The following is a 22,281-nucleotide window of genomic DNA, read 5'->3' as shown; positions in this document are numbered from 1 at the left end:
TACGTAAGTTACATACTAAAGTAGAGGCGCATTCCAATAAACTACGGATCGGTACCTACGTAAATTTTGATTTTGAATGGAGCTTAAAAATTCTACGTACAAATTTACCGATCGGTAATTGGAACGCGCCGTTTTTTTTTCGAATCCATCGTAATTTGTAATTTCAATGTAATAATTTACTTAAATACCACTCATTATCATATTTATTTCTATTGTTACCTAATAAGCGGACAATGTATTAGACTACGTTAACCTTCTTTGTAGACATTTCTTTACATAATTGAAACATTATACAGGGTGCTTGGCGCATGGCCCGACACTACATATGTGGAACATCATTAACTAAATGACTATGACTATGATCTGAATGTCACGGTTGACCACATTTTACTGACTTAAAAAAACACAAAATGTAAAAGTTAAAACTAAAAAGCATAAAATGACTAAGTGATAGGTTAGAAGTCGGTACCATAAGCTAGTTTTTTTCCCTCAAACAAGATCATTTTAACAGGCTGGATGGACATAATATTACATATTTTTTTCAGGGATTTCCTAGCTACCTATTAACCCTTCATCCATGAAAAATATATCCCGTTTCCCTTCTAGTGGGAAAATTTTACACCATAAATAAAATATTACATGGATATTACATACAAATTTTTTTTCATGGACAAAGGGTTTATAGGCAGAAGCTAGCTAATTACTTACAAAATCCCTGAAAAAAAAAATGTGCAAGTCCACGCACCAAACAGCCTGTATTATTGTAACTGTTTGTTGATTCTGAATAAATAATGTAGTGTAAGTACACAACAATAATAACAGAATAACGGTCGAATTAACCCTTAACCACCTAGCGTCGGTCATTGTGACTCCACCCAATATATTTTTTCAAATATTTCCGTTATTACGCGGGCCACACGCCTATGACTCTAACGCACTTTTTCTCATCAAAGTCAAAGTCAAAATCATTTATTTCAAATAGACCAGAAAGGCACTTTAAACGTAACCAGTTAAATATACTAATATAATAATGTACTGGCTGTCGGTCCGTCCTCTAGTGAAGGCGCTATTTGTCGTTCCAAAGTGTAGATTCCTATGGATTGCGTTACTCTTTTTCAATCAGAGCCAATACAATTCTTGGTAATATTGTTTCGATCCACTCACCCTCATCCTTCTTCTGTTTCCGCCCTGCGCTTGACCAGGCAATACGTGCCCGCAGTGAAGAAATTCAGATAAATACATTTTTAACATGTGTAATGGCACATATAAGCCAGCGGTCACTATGACCGACGTTAGGTGAATGTGTTACTAAAATACACGTTAACTGGTTAACTGCCGCACTCAGAATCATTTAATGATTACTTAAAGTATTCCTTAGTAACGATTTTGTATCGAAAACAATTACTAAGAACTGGGTTAAGTAACCATTAGTCAGTAAGAGTCTGACACTCCCTCTCGCTTTGCCCAAGGCGGGAGAAGATATTGGATGATTTTCCACCATCAAAAAAAAAAAAAAAAAAAAAATACGGCGGTAAGGGTTAAATATGGCCCATTGTAAACCGGTATTAATCAGTGTTATGTATTAACCTATTTAGTGACCCGTTGCTAGCTTCATGTGCCTCTATTTTAACTTGAATAAGTAATTAGTTTTTATAGTAAACAAATTAATTATACAACTAACTAGTTAGTCACGATTGTACATTATTTGGTTTTGTAACATTTCACCCATAGCCAGTGTTAAAGCGAAACAACATAGTTGTGTACGTTTCAAATTACGACTTTCTTTTTAATTCGAAAAAAGTAGTCCGAAAATGTTTTGAAAATTAGTTTAATATTTGATTTTAATTTTGGGAAACATTTTCGTAAAATGATTTAAAAATCAGTTCAATGTTTGATTTTAAGTTTTAATTTTTTTAAAAGTAGTCGTAAAATATTCAAAAAATAGTTTAATATTGATTTTAATAACGTGTTTTAATAAACTCTCCTTTTGTGTAAATTTTCTTAAAATACCTTAAATTTTAATGTATATTTAGAGTTAACAATGGAGACGGAAACATTGGATCCCGCGCAAGCCTTCATGGCCAAGGTGTCTGATCGGTTCAAGCCGGTGCATGAATTAACTGCTCGTGGAACGTCCAGCGTGCAGCAGTTTTACTCCGGAGCTACCGTATTCCTGACTGGAGGATCAGGATTTCTTGGGAAGCAGCTCATTGAAAAACTTTTTAGGTAAGTCCAAAATACAAATCTTTCGGCTTCCTTCGTAAACTAGTTTTGGTTTAACTCAAGGGTGAGGATAAACCAGTTTTCGATCATTTGAATTTTTCAACGTTTTACATTATTTTTTGCAGAGCTACAAAAATTTCAAAGATATATGTCTTATTGAGATGCAAAAAAGGAAAATCTATGGAACAGAGGCTGGTGGACATGTTAAAAGATCCAGTAAGTCATAACTTAATTTAATTTAGATAATATTATATCACGCTAATATTAATCTTCCCAATAACTCAATTACTCCCCTTTCCAATCTTCGCAATCCTCGATTCCCCAACAACCCTTAAATTCCTAACCCCCAAAAGGCCAACAACGCACTTGTAACGCCTCTGGTGTTTTGGGTATCCATGGGCGGCGGCGATTGCTTACCATCTTGATCCGTCTGCTCGTTTACGGGCTTATACCAGTAAAAAAGAATATCTGAGAGTAGATATATAAATAATGTATTTTTTAGTTATACGACACGCTTCGAGAGCAGCAGCCCGAATTTGCCGACAAAATAGTTGCTGTGTCAGGAGACACGTCAGAACTAAAGCTTGGCTTGAGTGACAAAGACTGGAACACTATTGCTGATGAGGTTTGTGATTATATTATATTTACTTATTTATTTAGACTGCCTCGTTGATTGACTGGTCACAAGTGCGGTCTTGGGTTCGATTCCCAGTCCAGGCAGAGCTGGGCTCTCTTCGGATTTCCAAAATTTTCTCAATAGTAGCATGGAGTCTGGAATTGTGCCCAGTACATGGCAATGTTCCCTTTGGGGATAAAAGGCATGACTTTGCACATTATTTATTTATACTTTAAAGTATACGTACACATTAATGTGTACCTTACATAGCATAAAAGGTAACATCATTATAATATTATTCTAAAACAATAAGCTCTGCAATTTGCATATTAATCAAACCCACAAGAAGTGTTCTTGAAGTGGTCAAGACAACCTCAGAAGATATAGTAAACAAATTTTATTTTTTGTTTCCACTGTTTCGATATGCTAATAATGACTTGCATATTCAGGTGGACATAGTATTCCATTTGGCTGCAACGACAAGATTCGATGAAGAACTTAAGTTAGCCACGTTCATCAATATTCGTGGTACAAGAGAAGTACTTGCTTTAGGCAAAGCATGTAAAAAATTAAGGTTTGTTCACATATTATTATCCTACTAATGTTATATAAGTATGCTAAAGTTTTGTATGTTAGTTTGTTAAACCTTTACGTCAAAACGGCTGAAGGGATCGGGCTGAATTTGGAACAGGGGTAGATAATGGTCTGGAATAACACATTGGTTACCACAAGGAATGCAAGCCAAGCTGCTGGCAGAAGCTAGTACATCATAATCTATTTAATTTACTTTATCATCATGGAACTGGTGCGGCAAATGAACTTGTAATTAAACTTTAATTCAACTCGTATTGGTACATGTAATGAAAATTCTGGAGGGATTTTGGGATTGTTTTTAGTTATATTTTCTATTTCCTTACAAGGTTCGTTTTTACCATATGACACTAGTGTCAAACTGTATGTATATTGTATACACATTGTATGCCTATACATATATAATTATTCGAAAAATTTTACATTCATTACTTGCCAAGTTTTAACCCTTTGGGCCATCACGACTGAACTTAATTGTAATTTGTGTTTCTGTTAATAGCAACGTTTTTTATAAATTCAATTTTCTTTTGTTTTTTCTTTTAGGTCCTTTGTATACGTATCAACAGCATTTTCACATGCGCGAGATGAATATATCGCTGGTGATGTATTGGAAAAATTCTACGAAAGTCCAATCAGTCCCGAAAATTTGATCGGTGTAGCTGAAAGTATGGATGAAGAAAGACTAAATAACATAACAACAAGGTATGTTTTTGAATGTCCTTTTTATATCACAATCAGCCTCATTAGCTAGTATCCATCGCTAGACTAGACATTATGCTCTTTTAATAAAAAAAGCTATGTTGAACACAATCTTAATACGTTTTGGGTACGCAGTCAATTTTGGTAAGAGTCAGATTAACAGTCTCTATGTAGGTACAAAAAGTTATGTGTGATCAAAATATAACATTGTATGTATGTAAATTCGCCTATGTAATGTATGTAAATCTATTTCGCCAACATATCATTAACTTTAAATCTTAACTAAATAACAAACAGTCAACATTTTATACCTTTTAACGAACATATTACTTTTTAAGTGACGTCTATTGTAATAATTTACAAAAAGATGCATTTATTTGTCCTTGTACCTTTATATCGCACACCTATTGGCATATTGGCACATTTACGGTTTTCATAGTTTACCCGACTTGTTTAGTTTTTAGTTTACTAACCAATGAACCGTTGTTTTACGTGCTTGAGGGGGGAAACTACAATAATGGTATAATGACACTTACGACCTCTCTCGATGAATATGGAAATAAATAGATTAGCATTTTTTGCAGATGTACCAATATATTACTAGGTGAGCGATATGTTTCGCTCAAAAATACTTAATTACAAGAAAAACATCATCAGTATCTCTTATCTTTCAGTTTGATAAAAGGTTGGCCCAACACGTATACATTTACAAAAGCGGTCGCTGAAGAGCTAGTCAGGACGATGGGTAAAGATCTCCCGTTATGTGTAGTCAGACCATCAATCGGTAAATGTTTTTTTTTATACACTTGAAAGTAAAGAAACGGAGTAACTTGCGTTTTTCTTTTTTATTTCTTGATACATATGTTCTGATGCATTTTTTTTTATTAATGGGTAACGTATGTCGTATGAAAGGCAATTTAATTATCATTAAAATAAAATTATTTTATTGAAAAACGAATATTTCTTTTTCTAATTAATGAGGGTTCCTTGAAAAAAAAAGAATACGCGTTTGGCTCCATTTCTTTGCTCCCAAGTGTAGTTTCTAATACACATATTTGAAGACCTAAATAGTTAGTTAAAACTGAGACTAAAACTAGTGACTGTTCTATTACAGTGACGTGCTCAATACAAGAACCAAGCCCAGGATGGGTAGACTTATCTTGTATCTATGGAGCCAGTGGGGTAAGTATCACAGCATTTACTCTATGTTTTACCATTTCCTTTATGTTTTACTTTGACAAAATGGTTGAAGCACGAACAGATTTTGTGATCTGATGACATGTCTAAAATAATGTGCTGCGTGCCACGGGTTCGCACATCCATGACCTAAACACAGTTTTAACCTTAGTCAAATTTGCCAGTCAAATCTGTCGAGTGCTATATTATCGAACCACGGACTGCTCGAGCAGTTACCCAGTGATTAACATACACGAACCCCTCTTACACTTAGAATGAACAGCTTGAAGCTGCCATTGATAGCTTGAGCAAGTTAGCAATTTCAATGTAATGACGTGACATGCAATAAAAAAGCAAAGCTCGAGAGTCAGCGTATGCCTGGCTACTGCTCGACTACGTGATGAAACATTAACCGCCCATAGCAGTTGTAATATTTGTAAAATGCCTTCCCGGTCTATTTGAAATAAATAATGTTGACCTTGACTTTGATCAATTACATGTCTAAAATATTGTGCCGCATTTCGGGTTCACACATCCCTGACCAAGGCGATATCACCTAGGTCAAAAATTGCCTGGCATGTAAAGAGTCACACTTTTAACCTAATCAAATGTACCGAGTCGAGTGCTATATTATCTAACCACGGACTGCTCGAGCAGTTACCCAGTGATTCACATACACGAACCCCTCTTACACTTAGAATGAACAGCTTGAAGCTGCCATTGATAGCTGCTCGAACAAGTTAGCAATTTCAATGTAATGATAAATGACGTGTCATGCAATAAAAAGCAAGAGTTTCACGAGAGCAGACAGCTCGAAAGTCAGCGTATGGCTGGCTACTGCTTGACTACGTGATGAAATGTTAACCGCCCATAGCAGATGCCACTGCTCAAGCAGTCCGTATATGTATGTATGTACAAGTCTGTAGTTCACTAGTCGTCAGTCAGTCAGCCGATTCTGACCACTATAACTAGTCCAAGTATGGCGACCCTTAAAGTCTGTGTACTATTTTTTAATCTATTGACCAATTTTCAGTATGTGTACGCTGTTGGATTGGGAGTAGCGCACACAGCTTACGGTGAACATTCAAATAAATTAGATTTTGTACCTGTGGATTATGTGAACAACGCCATACTTACTGCTGCATGGGAGACGACGAGGACTAAAAGTTCAGCGCCAGAAAAGGATGAAATAAAAATTTATACAGTCTCTACAGCTACTAGAAAACCAATAACTTGGAGTAAGATATTACATACCATTAATTTTGTTTTACCTAAAAGTGTGTCCAAGACCGATATACTCTTTTTTGTTAACTAAAATAAAAACTTTAAAGTATAATTTTAAAACGATATCGTATTGCCTTTAATTTTTTTTATACGATTTTATTTAGCTTGACCTATTTGTTTGCTTCGGTCAATTGCAATTTAAGATTTTAACCCCCTTTCTCATGTTCTATCGTTTAGATATTTGGTGCACACTCTTATTCTTGATGACCATATACATATATGTTTGTTATGTACTACTTGTATTTATCTTTCCTAGGAGTTGTGCAAGACATTTTGGCTAATAAAGCAAGATATTATCCAACGCCAAAGGCAGTATCATACACATTCGCTTGGTGCACCAATATACGACTTCTATATTGGATATACGCCTGGCTTCTTCATCTCATTCCTGCATACATTGTGGATGCAGTCATGGTTCTCTTTGGAAAGGAAAGAAGGTAAAATTGCCAGTGAATTTTATGACCGTATTTTAAATCTCTATTTATATAAAAATCAATTGCTGTTTGTCTCACTAAAGCTCGAAAACGGCTAGACTGAATTGGCAAATTTTGGGCTTAAATTATTTGTGGAAGTCCAAGGAAGGTTTTAAAGTGAGAAAAAAATAATTGAGGGGGTACGAAGTTTGCCGAACTAGCCAATTATAAGTAGTTCTGAAATCAAATAACGAAAACAGGACTAGCTGAACCGTATATGATTTATTTTTTAACGGATTAAATTTTATTAATGCCTTATTTTTAATTTCAGATTCGGGAAACTAGCTCAGAAATTGAGCAAAATGACAATGGCGCTTTCACATTTTCTATCACATCACTGGAAATTTGATGACCGAAACACGGTAGCACTCTTTGACAGTCTTTCAGAGGATGACCGAAAGATCTTCAATTTTGATGTGACGGACATAGACTGGCCTGAATACATATTAGTATGGTGTCTCGGGCTGAGAAAGTATTTTGTAAAAGATGGCCTAAATGGTACTATATACGGACGTAAAAAGCAAACTGTTTTGAAAATCGTTACTTTTATCATGATGCCCTTATACTTCTATGGTTTGTTCAAGATTGCGTATTGTGTTTTTTACTATTTATTCGTTTTGTTTAATTTATTCTTTAAATAAATGTTTGTAAAATGAGATGTTGTTTTATTTTTTATTTTGTTTCACATTAAAGTTAAGAATGAATATTAGTACTTCCAGCCTATAAAGAACCTGATCCTCTTAGAATTAGAGAGAGAGACCAGAACTGACAGGGTCTTAACAACTGGTACACTTAGTTCCAATTTTTCCAGTACCAGATTTTCGGAAAATCCTTGAATAAAAAGTATCTTGTAATTTTTTCCTGGGTTTAAACTACCTTACCACAATTTTTTAAACAAATTGACTTATAACATAAACAAACAGTATTATGTCAAAAGGGCCTCAGCTCAACATAAAGTCGGGTGGCAAAGCTAAGTATTGTGCAAAGGATAGCCCTTGCTGATATTTAGCTGCAGCCCACGGTTGCTTCACACTCGAATCTACAATATACATGCCTTTTTTTTTTTGAGGGGGAAAATCATCCAATGACTTCTCCCGCCTTGGGCAAGGCGAGAGGGAGTGTCAGACTCTTACTGACTAAAAACCACCCCGTTCCTTCTCCTGCTTTTCGACCCGGAGCTCCGGTAAACCCGCTAGGTAGTCCGCAGCTTCGGATCAGGTTCGCAGCTTCGGATCAGAATATACATGCCTACACATTACATTTGATATACATTATGATAATCAACAATCACTCAATAAGCATAATAAACAATGACGAGTTGCAAAGGGGAAAATACATATAACTTGGAAAAAGTCACATTGGTACTGACTGTTGGTAGGTTTCGAGTCCGCGCATGCATGCATGAGGATGCATGAGAAGTGGACATCCTAAACCTCCGGGCCACCACCCCTAAACCTGCTTGACCAGTAGTTCGGACGCAGGCGATAATCAAATAGAGGATAAAGTAATTTTAAATGTTTTCAAATGCATATTGTTTTGCGAGTAAATACTCTTTCTGTCTGGACTTGAAAGTTGTCTTAGTTCTGTGTGTGTGGGGGCTAAACTAGCTCTAATCGCTTCGGACCTGTGAAGCGGTATCATAAGGCACGTATCATTTCCATGGGCCAAAACGATTTCAAACGCTTTAAAGCTCTAAAATATTGTGCGCCTTACATTAATTCTAATAGTAATATGTAATGTAATGCAGAATTTTTGCTATTATAAATTAGTAAGGCGCATAACTAAATCATATCAAATTAATACACAAACTTTGTATTATAAACTGACATTTAATCCTCCACTTTATACCCAGCTGACGATATCCTAACTTCAAAATATTCTGCTAACTATAAATTAGATGAGTTATTAATTGGGACGAAACGACTACTTTATATTCTTACATGTTGGGTGTTTTCCATAGCTCAACCCACCGTAAGCACCATAGCTGACGTGAACAAGGCTTGTGATTACGGAATGGCACGCATTGCAATTCGACTGCACAGTTGGCTCGGTGGCTAGGCAACTGGCTGCCGTGCAACGTGTCGCGGGTTCGATTCCCGCACGGAACAAGTCGTTGTGTGATCCACAGATTGTTGTTCCGGGTCTGGATGTTATGAGCATATTGTGAACTTGTATGTTTGTAAACGGTACGAACTGTACCCACGATACAGGAGAAAATCCAAATGTAGGGCAAAGTTTTGTTAATAAAAAAATGGACCGACTGCTTAAATGTAACATTCTAATAAAATTGTTATCTTAAGAGTATATTAGTATAAATATTTTTATATTAATTACCCAGGGAACAAATTAACTAGCAAATCACGGTTTACTCACGTATATTAATGGAGAAAAGCTCTACTAGTTTTGAGTCACAGTCACATAGAAACTCTTCATCATGAGCAGCGTGCGTATACGCGGCGACGGCAACAAGAGACCACTGAGAACCGAAAGTTATAATATCGCTGCCCTAGTTCAACAGTAAGATATCTTAAAAAAAAAACAAAATTGAGTTAAGTTTTGTTTCATGTGAAAAATTTGCTCTTCTGTCCGGTTCAAAAATCGGATATTTGTAAAACGCAACCAAAGTGCCTAAAAAACAATGTCTTACTGAGACATTTAAGCATGTTTTTACCGACCTTAAGTTCAAGATTCTGACATCTTAAGATATTTATAAAGTCAAGAAGAAACACATTAAACACACACGCACATTCAACTAAGCTATGTTTAAAAAATCACCCACATTTCAATTAACAACGAGTGAATTAATGACACTGAAATCATAAAAGTACGAATTACTCAAAACATACTTTGTTCAACATATCTTACTGTTGAACTAGGGCAGCGATATATGCTTTCGACAATAAATTGCGTCTAACCGGCCTACTCGATCTTACTCTATTGTCGAAAGCCCCAAGACAGAGAAAAAAAAATGCATTATTTTAACATGAATTAGTCCATGTTTCCTTATGCGTATACATACAATAATAATTTAATAGATATCATATAATTAAGTATGGATCATTGTTAAACTAACTTCAGTATTATAACTAGAGATTGCCCCGGATTCGCACCGGTATTACTATTGTCTTTTCTGGTATTGTACAATGTTTATTTGTTTCCCTTTATTTGATCACGGGAGAAAACCTTTGAAAGGCGCTGAAAGCTTTAAGGGGATAAAATACTAGAAAGAGTAGGATTTATACCTCACTAAAACTAGCTCGGTGGCCACCCTCTGCTCCGGAGTCTCACGGCAGCTGCACCGTATTCAGTATATCTGGATGTGCCTCACAGGCCAGCTTGCTTTCCTCGATAAATATACTAGATATATTTAAAGATAAAAATAATTATTCAAATCTAACTGGTTCCAGCGAGTAGTACGTTCAAATAAACAAACCAACTCTTCAGCGTTCTATATTAGTACCTATAGATAATAATGTAAGTTTTCGCACCTATTAAGTACATGAATAAATTAAATTTTGGTATTAATATATTTAGCTAGGAACGATTCGGCACTATTGTTTGGTGATCTTTCATTGTTATACAAGTGCTAAAACGGGTTAAATGTGAGTTCAATTTTAATATACACGTTACGCGTAGTTTATAAAATTAATAATCAGTTTTTTTTAAGTGTTTCTAGAACGTTTACTAGGTGCGTTGTAATTAAAATTTTGTTACTTGCTTATATAATAAATTTACTGCACGGTTGTCTCGGTGGCAGGGAAACTGGCTCCCACGCAACGTGTAGCGGGTACGATTCCTGCACAGAGCAACTCTTTGTGTGATCCAAAAATTATTGTTTCGGGACTGGGTGTCATGTGCATGTGAAATTGTATGTTTGTAAACGCACATACGACACAGAAGAAAATCAAAATAAAAGTCGTTACTTTTGTGAAAATCTATCACAAACATCTTTATAATTTTAGCATTACTTGATTTGCTATGGCGGTGGAAACAATGGATCCCGCGCAAGTTTTCATGGCGAAAGTATCTGACCGGTTCAAGCCGGTGCATGACTTAACTGCTCGTGGAACGTCCAGCGTGCAGCAGTTTTACTCCGGAGCTACCGTATTCCTGACTGGAGGATCAGGATTTCTTGGGAAACAGCTCATTGAAAAACTTTTAAGGTAAAACTAAAATAAGAAAGCTTCAGCTGCCTATTCAGGCAAGTACAAAAATGCCAAAAGCAAAGCAAAACTAACTAAAGTTTGACCTGAGACGGATTAACTTACCAGAAGACTTCACTTAGGTCGAACTTCAAAATTATTTTACCTATTATTAGGTCATTCTATAACTGTCAATTTTATTCAAACTTTTGAAGTGCCCGATCACATTCTCGCGTCATTGGTCGAGATTATTCTCACGACTAACGACACGGTGCACCGCGATTGAGTTCACATTGATTTTACAAATTGAAAGTTACAGATTAGGTATACTTTATAGCTTATACTTTTACGATTGCTGTGATCTTGCGGCCGGTGTTTCTCAGGGTGCCGTCCTTTCTCCTGTTATTTTCTCCATCTGCATTAACACCGTCGCCAGGGTCATTTCTTCTAATATCTATCTCTTTGCAAGTCATCCACTTACAGCGATCCTATCTTAAACCTAATTTTAAAATTGTGCCCAATAATACCGATTTCTATTCTTACTCCTCCGTTCATGCAGTGAGACTGCGAAATTCGCTTCCGCCTAATATTTAGGACACTAAGTATCGCTTTCTTTAAAAGACAATTCAGAGAACACTACCTCTCCTCTTGATATACAGTTTTTGTTTTAATATGTGTATTTTATAAATAATTTTAATTATTTTAAATATGTATTATATTCATTTATTCTATTTTTGTTCATGTAAGTGATATGCGTCAGTTATTTTTGAACATATTTAATTTTAAGTCTCTTTCTATGTAAATTGCCTTTATTTTATTAACACTAGGTCGTATGACTTAATTACTGTTTCAACCTGGTTTACAGGAAGAAATACCAATAGAACTATGTAATACCCATGTATTTCAACTATATTATGTGTTGTCCTTTATTTTATTATGTGTATGTACATGAAATGATAAGTAAATAATTAATTAATAAAAGCCTAGCAGTTAGGCTGTTCTGTATTCTGGTATATAAAGCTTTCGGTGTTTTCATTATTCTTATTAAAGAAGGATATCTAGAACTTGAATGTGTTCAATATGCATTAAGGTTTTCGAAGATTACACACTTTAAACCAGAATTTTCGAGGACAAAATAAGAACCGTATGTACTCGTAATTTTATACTAAGTAAAACAAAAAAACGGAACCAATGTAAACTATGTTCCTTGAACTATTTTTAAAACAGTTAATTAACAGAATTATTTTTAGCATAAATTAACATGATTTATGCTAAAACTCTTTTGTGCTTATTCTTACGTAAGTAATCATTTATTAATTTATTTCTTTCCAACAGTTATATCACTATGAATAATAATTTAGGTTATGCTATTGATACAAATCCAATAATAATAATAGGTTTCCGCGGTTAGCTACAACGGTTAGTGTAGACAAAAACACAAAATTAAATTACATATACATACATATATACATATCGTCACGCCTTTAATCCCCGAAGGAGTAAGCAGAGGTGCACATTATGGCATGTAATGCCACTGTACAATGTACACCCACTTTTCACAATTTATGTTGTAAGTCCCATGTAATAGGTGGTGAGCCTATTGCCATATACCGGGCACATTTCCTGACTCCGTGCTACTACTGAGAAATTTTCGATAATCCGAAAAAAGCCAGTAATACTTTGCCCGACCCGGGAATCGAACCCGAGACCCCTTGTTCGGCAGTCGCACTTGCGACCACTCGACCAAAGAGGCAGTCAAAATCAAAATTTAATTAATGAAAAGGTAGTTTCGAAAAACAAGTAAGGTTTAAGTAGTCACTTACGCACTATGGAACTGCTTGTAGTAAATCGATCAACGCTTAAATCTTTGCACAGTTTATTAAAATCCTTGCTGACTGGCACAGAATAGGAGTTTTGTCTATAATTTGGAGAAGAATTTGGGACAGCTATTGGTGAGTTCGAGAATCGAACCGATTTCTGCGGAACATCAAACGACAGCTTATTGCTAAAGATCTCAGCATTCGATCTCGTTATTCAGGATATGATAAGTCCGGTATTGTATTGTGAATTACAATATTCTTCTAGATTAATTTAAATCGTGCAAATGTCCGATTGTGCATTTGGATGCCTGTCTGAGTTTCTATGCAGTATAAAGCGATGTGTTATATTTTTGTTTACATTATTATGACGTGTTCCTTATGCTTGTTGATTTCAGAGCAACGAGAGTATCAAAAATCTATGTGCTACTGAGGAGTAAAAAAGGCAAAAATGTACAACAGAGGCTGCTTGAAATGTTAAAAGATCCTGTAAGTATAATGATTATAAAAACCACCCCATTCCTTCTCCTGCTTTAAGCGCCAGAGCCCTGGTAATACCTTAGATTGCCGCAGATCCGAAATGTTCCCTAAGAATTTAATTTCTAGGAATAACATCCAATCACTTCTCCGGCGAGGCGAGATGGAGTGTCAGACTGTTATTGACTGAAAACCACCCCGCTCCTACTCCTTTTGCTTTTCGAGCCGGAGCCCCGGTAACCCGCTAGGCAGTCCGCAGAATTACTAGGAATATTGAGTTGACTTATCTTCTAAGAATATTGACATAATAGTAATATGTTTTCCAATAGTAAAGATAATTTTAGATTGATCCTGAAGTCATGGAGCGCAATCAAAGCAATTTAACAAACAATCTAACAGTTTCTCTTTATAATATTAGTGTAAACGAATAAATTGTGACGTTCGGAGCGGAAACTGTAAACATATACAGTGAAACCTCGTTAAGTGAGACTTCAAGGGACCTTCAATTTTATAAATGGTATCACTTATAGAGGTATTCCACTAACCCAGTGTCTCAGATAACCAGGTATAAATAAACATTTGTCTCATTTACAGAGGGTTCCATTAATGGAGGTATGTTCACCTCCATTAATGGAACGCGTTATTTCACATAAAGAGGTGTGATTCTTAAATAAAACAATGTGTTATGTGCACATTATAAATGAATAAGAATAATTAAATCAACAAACAAAACCATGTTGTCTCAGTTACTGAGGTTTATGCATTAAAATTCACCTGCTGTCTCAGTTATAGAGGTAACTAAGATGATAAATCGAAAGAACGAATCCCAGTTACAGAGGGTTGGTTTTCCCACTAATAGAGGTAATTCAGTCCCAATGGGTAGGGACCTCAGTATGAGTTCCATTTGTGGAGGTTTCTCACTTATCCAGGTCCCACTTAACCAAGTTTCACTGTAATATATATTATTAAAACGAAATTAAAATCGATTGTTTCAAAATTCATACATATTTGAATAATTATGTTTTTGCTGATGTAATACATTGCACAACTATTTTGACACTACAGTTTACCTATTATTTTATTTTTACTTGTCATGTTTACGCAAAATGGTAACACGTAGAGATGTTGTTATAATAATAATGAATAGCATGTTTGTTGATTTTAATGATTCATTCCTGGTTGAATGTACAGCTGTCTCCAATCTTATCATTTAAATAATGGTATGGATAAAATTATTGTTTTAATGGTTGACCTAACTGCTAAACGTTTGTTATGCAGTGAACATAATTCGGATGTGAAAACGATGGTAATATTAAGTCTTTGACTGCCAATAGAAAACTCTTTAAGGCAAATCCTCCGCTAACGTCGGTTACCGGTGGGTACTGGGCTAAAATACTGGGCCCCATCTGTGGTGGCCTGATGGCTCTTTGAGGCGCGGACGCGACACGCCGTACGCACGGGTCTGGCTCTAGTCGCAAGCTACCCTTGTTCGCCGTCCGCAGACCCGCAATTTTAATGTGCTAAATAGTAATACATAAAGAACAATAACATATTATATTTATTGTAATTTTTTCAGGTTTATGAAACACTTCGAGAGCAGCAGCCAGAATTTGCCAACAAAATAGTTGCTGTGTCAGGAGACGTGTCGGAACTAAAGCTTGGCTTGAGTGACAAAGACTGGAACACTATTGCTGATGAGGTTTGTAAAAAATAATAATACTTGTTTATTGATTAGCAAATGGATTAATTATTTAAACACCTTAAAATCTAACATGTGATCACGTTCTGTAGATATTGCAAAAGATTATAAAGACATTAATTATTAATTACTCATTTTGAAGAGTCCCTTTGTGACTCTAAACTAGTAGAGCTTTTCTTCAATAATTTACGTGAGTAAACTGTGATTTTTAGTTAATTTATTATGTCTCACGATAGTTATTATAAAAATAATTCTTCCTAGAATTACCACAAAATTATTATTCATATACATAGATGTATGAAAGGAAACCCGTGTCGCGTATGAAAGTTACATTTTAATTAAACAAAGTTTCATATTATCTAATGCCAGTTTTCATATACAGGTGGACATAATATTCCATATGGCTGCTACAACTAGATTTGATGAAACCCTCAAGAGAGCTACCTTCATCAATGTTCGTGGTACGAGAGAGATACTTGACATCGGCAAAGCTTGTAAAAAGTTGAGGTATGTAATACTTAAAGTAATTAAATACAACATGTCAGTTTCCTACGCCCCCAAATTTTCCGAGTGCGTGTTTATAGCAAATCCTCTTTTATCAATTATATGTATTAGCATAAGTTTTAACTAACTAGAATCTAGTCAGGTTATACGGTATGTATATACCTATTTTTATAATCACACAAAAATACATATTATTGGAATACAGATATGTATTCCAAACATTAAAACTAAAGACACTATTTAAAATTATTTATTGTATTTATTTGCATAAATTTCTTATTTACAAAAGTATAATATTTATTAAGAATGTCAATTGTGTGTAGTTTATGTATTATTATCTACAATTTAGCATGAGTTTTAACTATCTAGAATCTAATTTGTATACTTATTTTCATAATCACACAAAAAGTAACTTTATTTTAAACATTAACATATTATATATTTGCATAATTTCTTTATATAGTATAATATTATTATATGAATATGTATCAATTGTATGTAGTTTATGTATTACTGTATAAGCATGACTCTTTATTATTAAACTACGTTTTAATTAATATGTTATCGGCTTACTCACGTAGCTGTTTGACGAGGAACTCGACTAGTTTCAAGCCATGCTAGAGGCTCATATTCATGAGCAGCATTCCGCGACACACGACGCGGCGATTGTCGCGCTGCTACTCATGGCTACGAGTTCCACATGAAACAGCTTTTTGAGTAAGGCGATAACATATTAATTAATTAGTATGTCTCACGAAAGTTATAATAAAATCAAACTACGTTTTGTTCATTCACAGGTCATTCGTTTACGTATCAACAGCTTACACACATGCTAGCGCGGATCGCGTTGATGATGCGGTATTGGAAAAGTTCTATCCAAGTCCTGTAAGTCCAAAAACCATGATCGGCATGGCTGAAACTATAGATGAAGAAAGATTAAATGACATAACAACCAGGTAAGATCAATGTACGATTGAACATTAGTCATTATCAGTTAAATACTGCGAGTTTAGGGGGGGGAGAGCCATGCGTCGACAAGAATGTGCGGGCTCAACCGGAGTGATACCACGGAACCGACGTGAAACAACGCTTGCGTTGTGTTTCGTTGTGTGAGTGACGTTACTGGAGGCCCAATTACCCCCATTCCCAATCCCCGGTTCCCCAACAACCCTTAAATTCCTAACCCCCAAAAGGCCGGCAACGCACTTGTAACGCCTCTGGTGTTTCAAGTGTCCATGGGTGGCGGCGATTGTTTACCATCGGAATATGACAATTACATCAACATTATGCAGCAATGAAAAATTATTGTGAAAATTATCTTTTATCTTTTCAGTCTTACAAAAAGTTGGCCTAACACGTATACGTTTACGAAAGCGATCGGCGAAAGTTTGGTTGAAACTATTGGGAAAGATCTCCCGCTATGTGTGGTTCGACCAGCAATAGGTGAGTCCTCTATAGTTTTTAATGATATATTAATATAGTTTCTTATGTCTCTTACCGCCGTATTCAGACTCATATGGTTACTTAAGCCTTTCACTACCAACAAAAAACTGTTAAAGCCTATTCCTCCACTAGTGTCGGATAACGTTGTCCGACATGGATTCAGTCTTAGATTCATCTTACCGTTTCTAAATTAGATTATATTTTTAAAACATTTAAAATATTTTTGCCTTTTGCAGTGGTTGGCACTAAGAGAGAACCAACGCCAGGTTGGTTGGACGTATCCTGTATATACGGAGCAACCGGTGTAAGTTTCATAATATTTGTTATATTATTTTATAGTAGTTGCAATTTTGTATGGTATAAGTCAGTAAACGAGTAGATGGACCACATGATGGTAAGCAGTCGACGCTGCCTATAGACTTCCGAAACACCAGACGCGTTACAAGTGCGTTGCCGGCCCTTTGGGTGTTTGGAATTTGTAGGTTGTTGGGGAATCGGGTATCGGTAAGATTGGGAAGGGGGGTAATTGGGCCTCCGTTCACCGCACACAACGTAAGTGCGTTTATTAAGATCAATTTTGGAAATGGCTCAAAACAAATGACAGTTTTGAATTATATTGATAACGTGTTTTATTAATTGAAGGTGGGGCTTCAAAAACACGTTCCAATTTGAATGTCAGCAACAAAAATGTTGTTGTTAGTTAATAATATATTCGCAATAGGCCTGGTCTGCACACGAATAATGATTGATAAGTGTTTTCACTTATTAGTATCGTCATGACATCAGACAAACTTGATATATACATAGTTTTGTTGGATTGCACATCTTAAAAGTTTTAACGTGTATCTTTTTAATAAATAAATAACGATAAACAACGTTTCGCAAATTAATAAATTCTCTAAATATGATATCACTATACGATGTGATAGGGGTGAGACTTCTAACCTGTTAAGGCTGAGTACTACATCTAATTTTATCGACAAAAAAAATAATATGGAGGGTTGAACCACCAATTGAAAATATTGAAAAATAGCGATTTGTTCGGTAAAAATAATTCAGAAATGATTTTTTCCTCACCAAAATATTATATCAAACATGAATAAAGTAATGAATTAGTTAGCCAAGGTTATTAGCTACCGTTTGTCGTTTTTTTTTTGTTTCTACGACGCACACAACTTTTGATATCACATAAAGTAAAAAAAAATATTAAAATAGCCATAATTTTTAGGGGGAGGGGGTTCAACCCCCATATTATTTTTTTTGTCGATAAAATTAGATGTAGTACTCAGCCTTAACGGATTAGAAGTCTCACCCCTATCACATTGTATACCTATAAACTAATTTATGATGAACCATTTTCAGCTTCTTCTCGCGGTGGGATTAGGCGTAATGCACACTTCATACGCTAGACCAGACAATCAGATAGACTTAGTACCAGTAGACTATGTGAACAACGCTATACTTGTTGCTGCGTGTGAGACGGCCAGAACTAAGAGAGCAACGTTACAAGATAATGAAACAAAGATTTATACAGTCACCTCGTCTACTAGAAATCGATTTACTTGGGGTAAGATTTAATTATATTTTTTTATCTAAACTGATCACTTTTTTATAATAACTATCGTGAGACATACTAGATTAATTAAAAATCACAGTTTACTCATATAAATAAATGGAGAAAAGCTCTAGTAATTTCGAGTCACGGGACTTAAGGGACTTTTCATCATGAGCAGCGTGCGCAGACGCGGTGATGTCAGTAGGCTGCGCAACGTAGCGGGATCGTGAGAGGGCCGATCCCACCCGTAGAAGGCGTCGAGGTGGCAACCGCCGTGGCGCCTAACATGTCGATACCTTGCCTATATTATATTGGCAGGAGTGGGGAATCTAGACGCCCACTCAATGACCTCAAGGAAGACGGCGGCACAGTGGTCACATGTCGTCGTGCACTATATTGCACAGAGAGGGATAAGGATGACAAATAGGTCGCCATAGGGAAGTGCCATAACGGGCTTTGCACCACGGGGGCTCCGGGGTTGGTCTGCTAAAAGGGCCCGGTGCCTCCTTTAGATGCAGTTGGTGGCCAACGGGAAGGTTTTAGTGCGGTAAAAATCCCACACCGTCTAGTTTTTTCTCCAAAAGCTAGGCGCCTTTTGAAGGTTTCCCCATCAACATTAAGAAAAAACACTGCGCAACGTAGCCTACAATGTCAAAACATGTGTTTTTAGTTAACATTGACTAATCACCTGTATTTTTAATTTACTTTTCATGTCTCATTATGCATTTTCAAGCCAAAGTCTTCAATACACAATTTATGTTGTGATTTTGTAGTGTTATAAACAGAATTTATTTATTTATTTTCATTTGATATTTCCAGATAAATTGGATTATTTGCTTACAAATGAAGCGCGGTATTATACAACGCCAAAGGCAGTCGGTTACGGGTTCGTCTGGTCTACGTACAACCGTCTACTATTCTGGCTCTACACCTGGCTGTTGCATCTGATTCCTGCTTATATTATAGATGCAATTGCTGTTATTTTTGGACACAAAAGGAGGTAAAGTTCCTAATTTATTTATTTATATGAAATACTAGCAAACCGTTTCACCACCAATGATATTCTTTGTTTTCCTGCTTTTCTTGAATTTTATCCGAAATTTTCTTTACTATAAACCTCACGGAGCCCGAGACTTTTCCAACGAATGCAAAACCGTGGAAATCGGTTCGTGCGTTCTAGAGTTTTTGCGTCAGGAAGGAAAACCCGACTTATTTTTATAATATAGAAGATAAATAATGTTAATCGATTTTCTTTGGATATATGAATGAGTAAATAATTATTTAAATTGCATTTCAGATTTGTAAAACTAGCAAGAAAAATGCAAAGATTGAGTGATGTTTTGGCTTATTTTCTCACAAACGGATGGAAATTTGAGGACCAAAATACGGTAACACTTTTTGACAACCTTTCTAAAGATGATAAACAGATCTTCAATTTTGATGTGACAGACATAGATTGGACTGAATACATATTAATATGGTGTCTTGGCTTAAGGAAGTATGTAATTAAGGATGGACTAACCGACACTTTATATGCTTGTAAAAAGCAAACAATTTTCAAATTTGCAACGTATACTCTATTGCCTCTGTATTTCTATGGTTTGTTTAAACTTATGTATTGCGCTGTATCTTTCTTGTATGTTACTTTTTTGAAGTAATTTCTGTGATTTTTTTAAATAAATATTTTGTCATGTAATTGTTTGTTTCTTTTTTTCTAATGGTATCTTAAACCCATAAGACAAGAAGACCCTTTTCAGTTATTTACTTCACAGTAACTTTTCTTTATAGTAGCTTTTCTTTATAGTATTTTTATTTTGATTCCTTTTCAAAATAAAGTAAAAAATAATGTTCATTGAGTTTTAGAAAACCTAATACATACTTGATTAACTTCGTAAAAAACCTTAATGGGCCATTGAATGAAATGAACCCGTTAAATCTAACACTAAGCACTAAAGCTGCTAACATAGGTAATCAATTTCATTAAGTAGGATAGTTTGGGTTCTCTAAATAAAGGCCTAAAATCAAGAATGCGTTAGGTTTTTTGGGAGTTAGGAATAAAGGGTTGTTGTTCGGGAATGGGGATGGGGAAGATTGGGAAGGGGGGAATTGGGCCTCCGGTAACCTCACTCACACAACGAAACACAACGCAAGCGTTGTTTCAAATTGGTTTTCTGTGAGGCCGTGGTATCACTCCGGTTGAGCCGGCCCATTCGTGCCAAAACATGGCTCTCCCACACTTGTATTTTCAAAATTAAGTGAAAAAAAAATGTGATATTCGAAATACGCTATTGAGTTTTAGCTTACTAAAACTCAATAGTTTTCACGAAGTTAATCAAGTATGTATTAGGCTTACCTAATACATACTTGATTAACTTCGTAAAAAACCTTAATGGGTCAGTGGTGAATGAAATTAACCCGTTAAATCTAACACTAAGCACTAAAGCTGCTAACATAGGTAATCAATTTCATTAAGTAGGATAGTTTGGGTTCTCTAAATAAAGGCCTAAAATCAAGAATAGGTATAGGATAGTTTTGCAAAGACGAGATTTAAAAATAAACTGGGAATTTTATAAAGTAAACGTTATTGAAAGTTACAATTTATAAAATTAATTTGACTGCTTTTATTGTTTGTACCTTGCTTGGGCAACTGGCTGCCGTACAAAGTGTAGCGGGTTTGATTAAATTCAACAACTCTTTCTGTGATCTACAAATTATTGTTGTTTCGTGTCTGGGTGTAATGTGTATGTGAACTTGTATGTTCGTAAACGCACCCACAATACACCAGAAAATCCTAGTGTGGGGCGAGGGTTATTTAAAATAGAAAATACGCATATTTTCTCAAAAACAATGCCTGACAGTAATTTATTACACGTCATACCTTTAAATCTTCGAAAGTACGCAAGTACAAATTATACGAAATAAAATGTCAAACCCACTTTTCATCTGTTATGTTATAAATCCCATCCATACCAATAGGTCAGCGGTGAAGAGTAAAATATTAAAATCGTGTACCGGTAATATAACATCTCTACAAACACAAACACACATTCCTATACACAGTCATATTATAAATCAACGATAAAATGTGTGGATCATAAACCTTAGTTTTACGAGCTGCTGACTCAAAATGTTAGAAACCAATTTCATAAAGCACACGTTGGGCCTATTTTTTATGTTATTGGCTGGAAAACAAGAGGACGAATGACACCTAACACGAATGAATATACTTTTTTGAAGTATGAGTACCCATGTTTTGTTTACAAATAAAAAAATGAATTGAACAAATACCAAAAATGTTTGAATTGTAAACGTTGTGACTTAAAACTTATTGAGCTATGTTGCAGCATTTATAGCTAAGCTTCCGTTTCAACTGATACTACGCTATGTAGCTGTGCGAATAAAATGTGCTATTCCAAGATGTGCCGCCGCAAAGTTGGAGCGGAAGTACGAGTATGCGATGTACGATAGTTTAGAATACATGACAGAACCTACATCCATGGCAACGAGTATTACTTAACCTATTTTTCGAAAATTTCTCAGTAGTAACACGGAGTCTGGTTCTGTGCTACATAGCAATATGCC

At 35.5% G+C, this 22,281-nt stretch overlaps 2 protein-coding genes across 2 annotated transcripts; both read left to right on the top strand.

Annotated features, from left to right (window-relative positions):
• Positions 1–1,602: 1,602 nt before the first annotated feature.
• LOC118267780 (fatty acyl-CoA reductase wat-like) lies at positions 1,603–7,718 on the top strand. Its single transcript, XM_050694065.1, has 11 exons — positions 1,603–1,760; positions 2,034–2,226; positions 2,349–2,439; positions 2,726–2,848; positions 3,289–3,413; positions 3,974–4,132; positions 4,804–4,913; positions 5,244–5,311; positions 6,339–6,543; positions 6,846–7,026; positions 7,334–7,718. The coding sequence occupies exons 2-11, from the start codon at positions 2,042–2,044 to the stop codon at positions 7,701–7,703; spliced, it is 1,617 nt and encodes a 538-aa protein (XP_050550022.1). The 5' UTR covers positions 1,603–1,760; positions 2,034–2,041; the 3' UTR covers positions 7,704–7,718.
• Positions 7,719–10,591: 2,873 nt separating this feature from the next.
• LOC118267621 (fatty acyl-CoA reductase wat-like) lies at positions 10,592–20,388 on the top strand. Its single transcript, XM_050694066.1, has 11 exons — positions 10,592–10,750; positions 11,025–11,225; positions 13,420–13,510; positions 15,075–15,197; positions 15,580–15,704; positions 16,499–16,657; positions 17,035–17,144; positions 17,381–17,448; positions 18,507–18,711; positions 19,519–19,699; positions 19,997–20,388. The coding sequence occupies exons 2-11, from the start codon at positions 11,041–11,043 to the stop codon at positions 20,355–20,357; spliced, it is 1,608 nt and encodes a 535-aa protein (XP_050550023.1). The 5' UTR covers positions 10,592–10,750; positions 11,025–11,040; the 3' UTR covers positions 20,358–20,388.
• The last annotated feature ends 1,893 nt before the right edge of the window (positions 20,389–22,281 follow it).

This window comes from Spodoptera frugiperda, chromosome 6 (genome assembly GCF_023101765.2).
Source record: "Spodoptera frugiperda isolate SF20-4 chromosome 6, AGI-APGP_CSIRO_Sfru_2.0, whole genome shotgun sequence".
NCBI lineage: Eukaryota > Metazoa > Arthropoda > Insecta > Lepidoptera > Noctuidae > Spodoptera > Spodoptera frugiperda.
The sequence above is the reverse complement of the archived record's forward strand: the minus strand, read 5'-3'. Positions and strand labels throughout refer to the sequence as shown.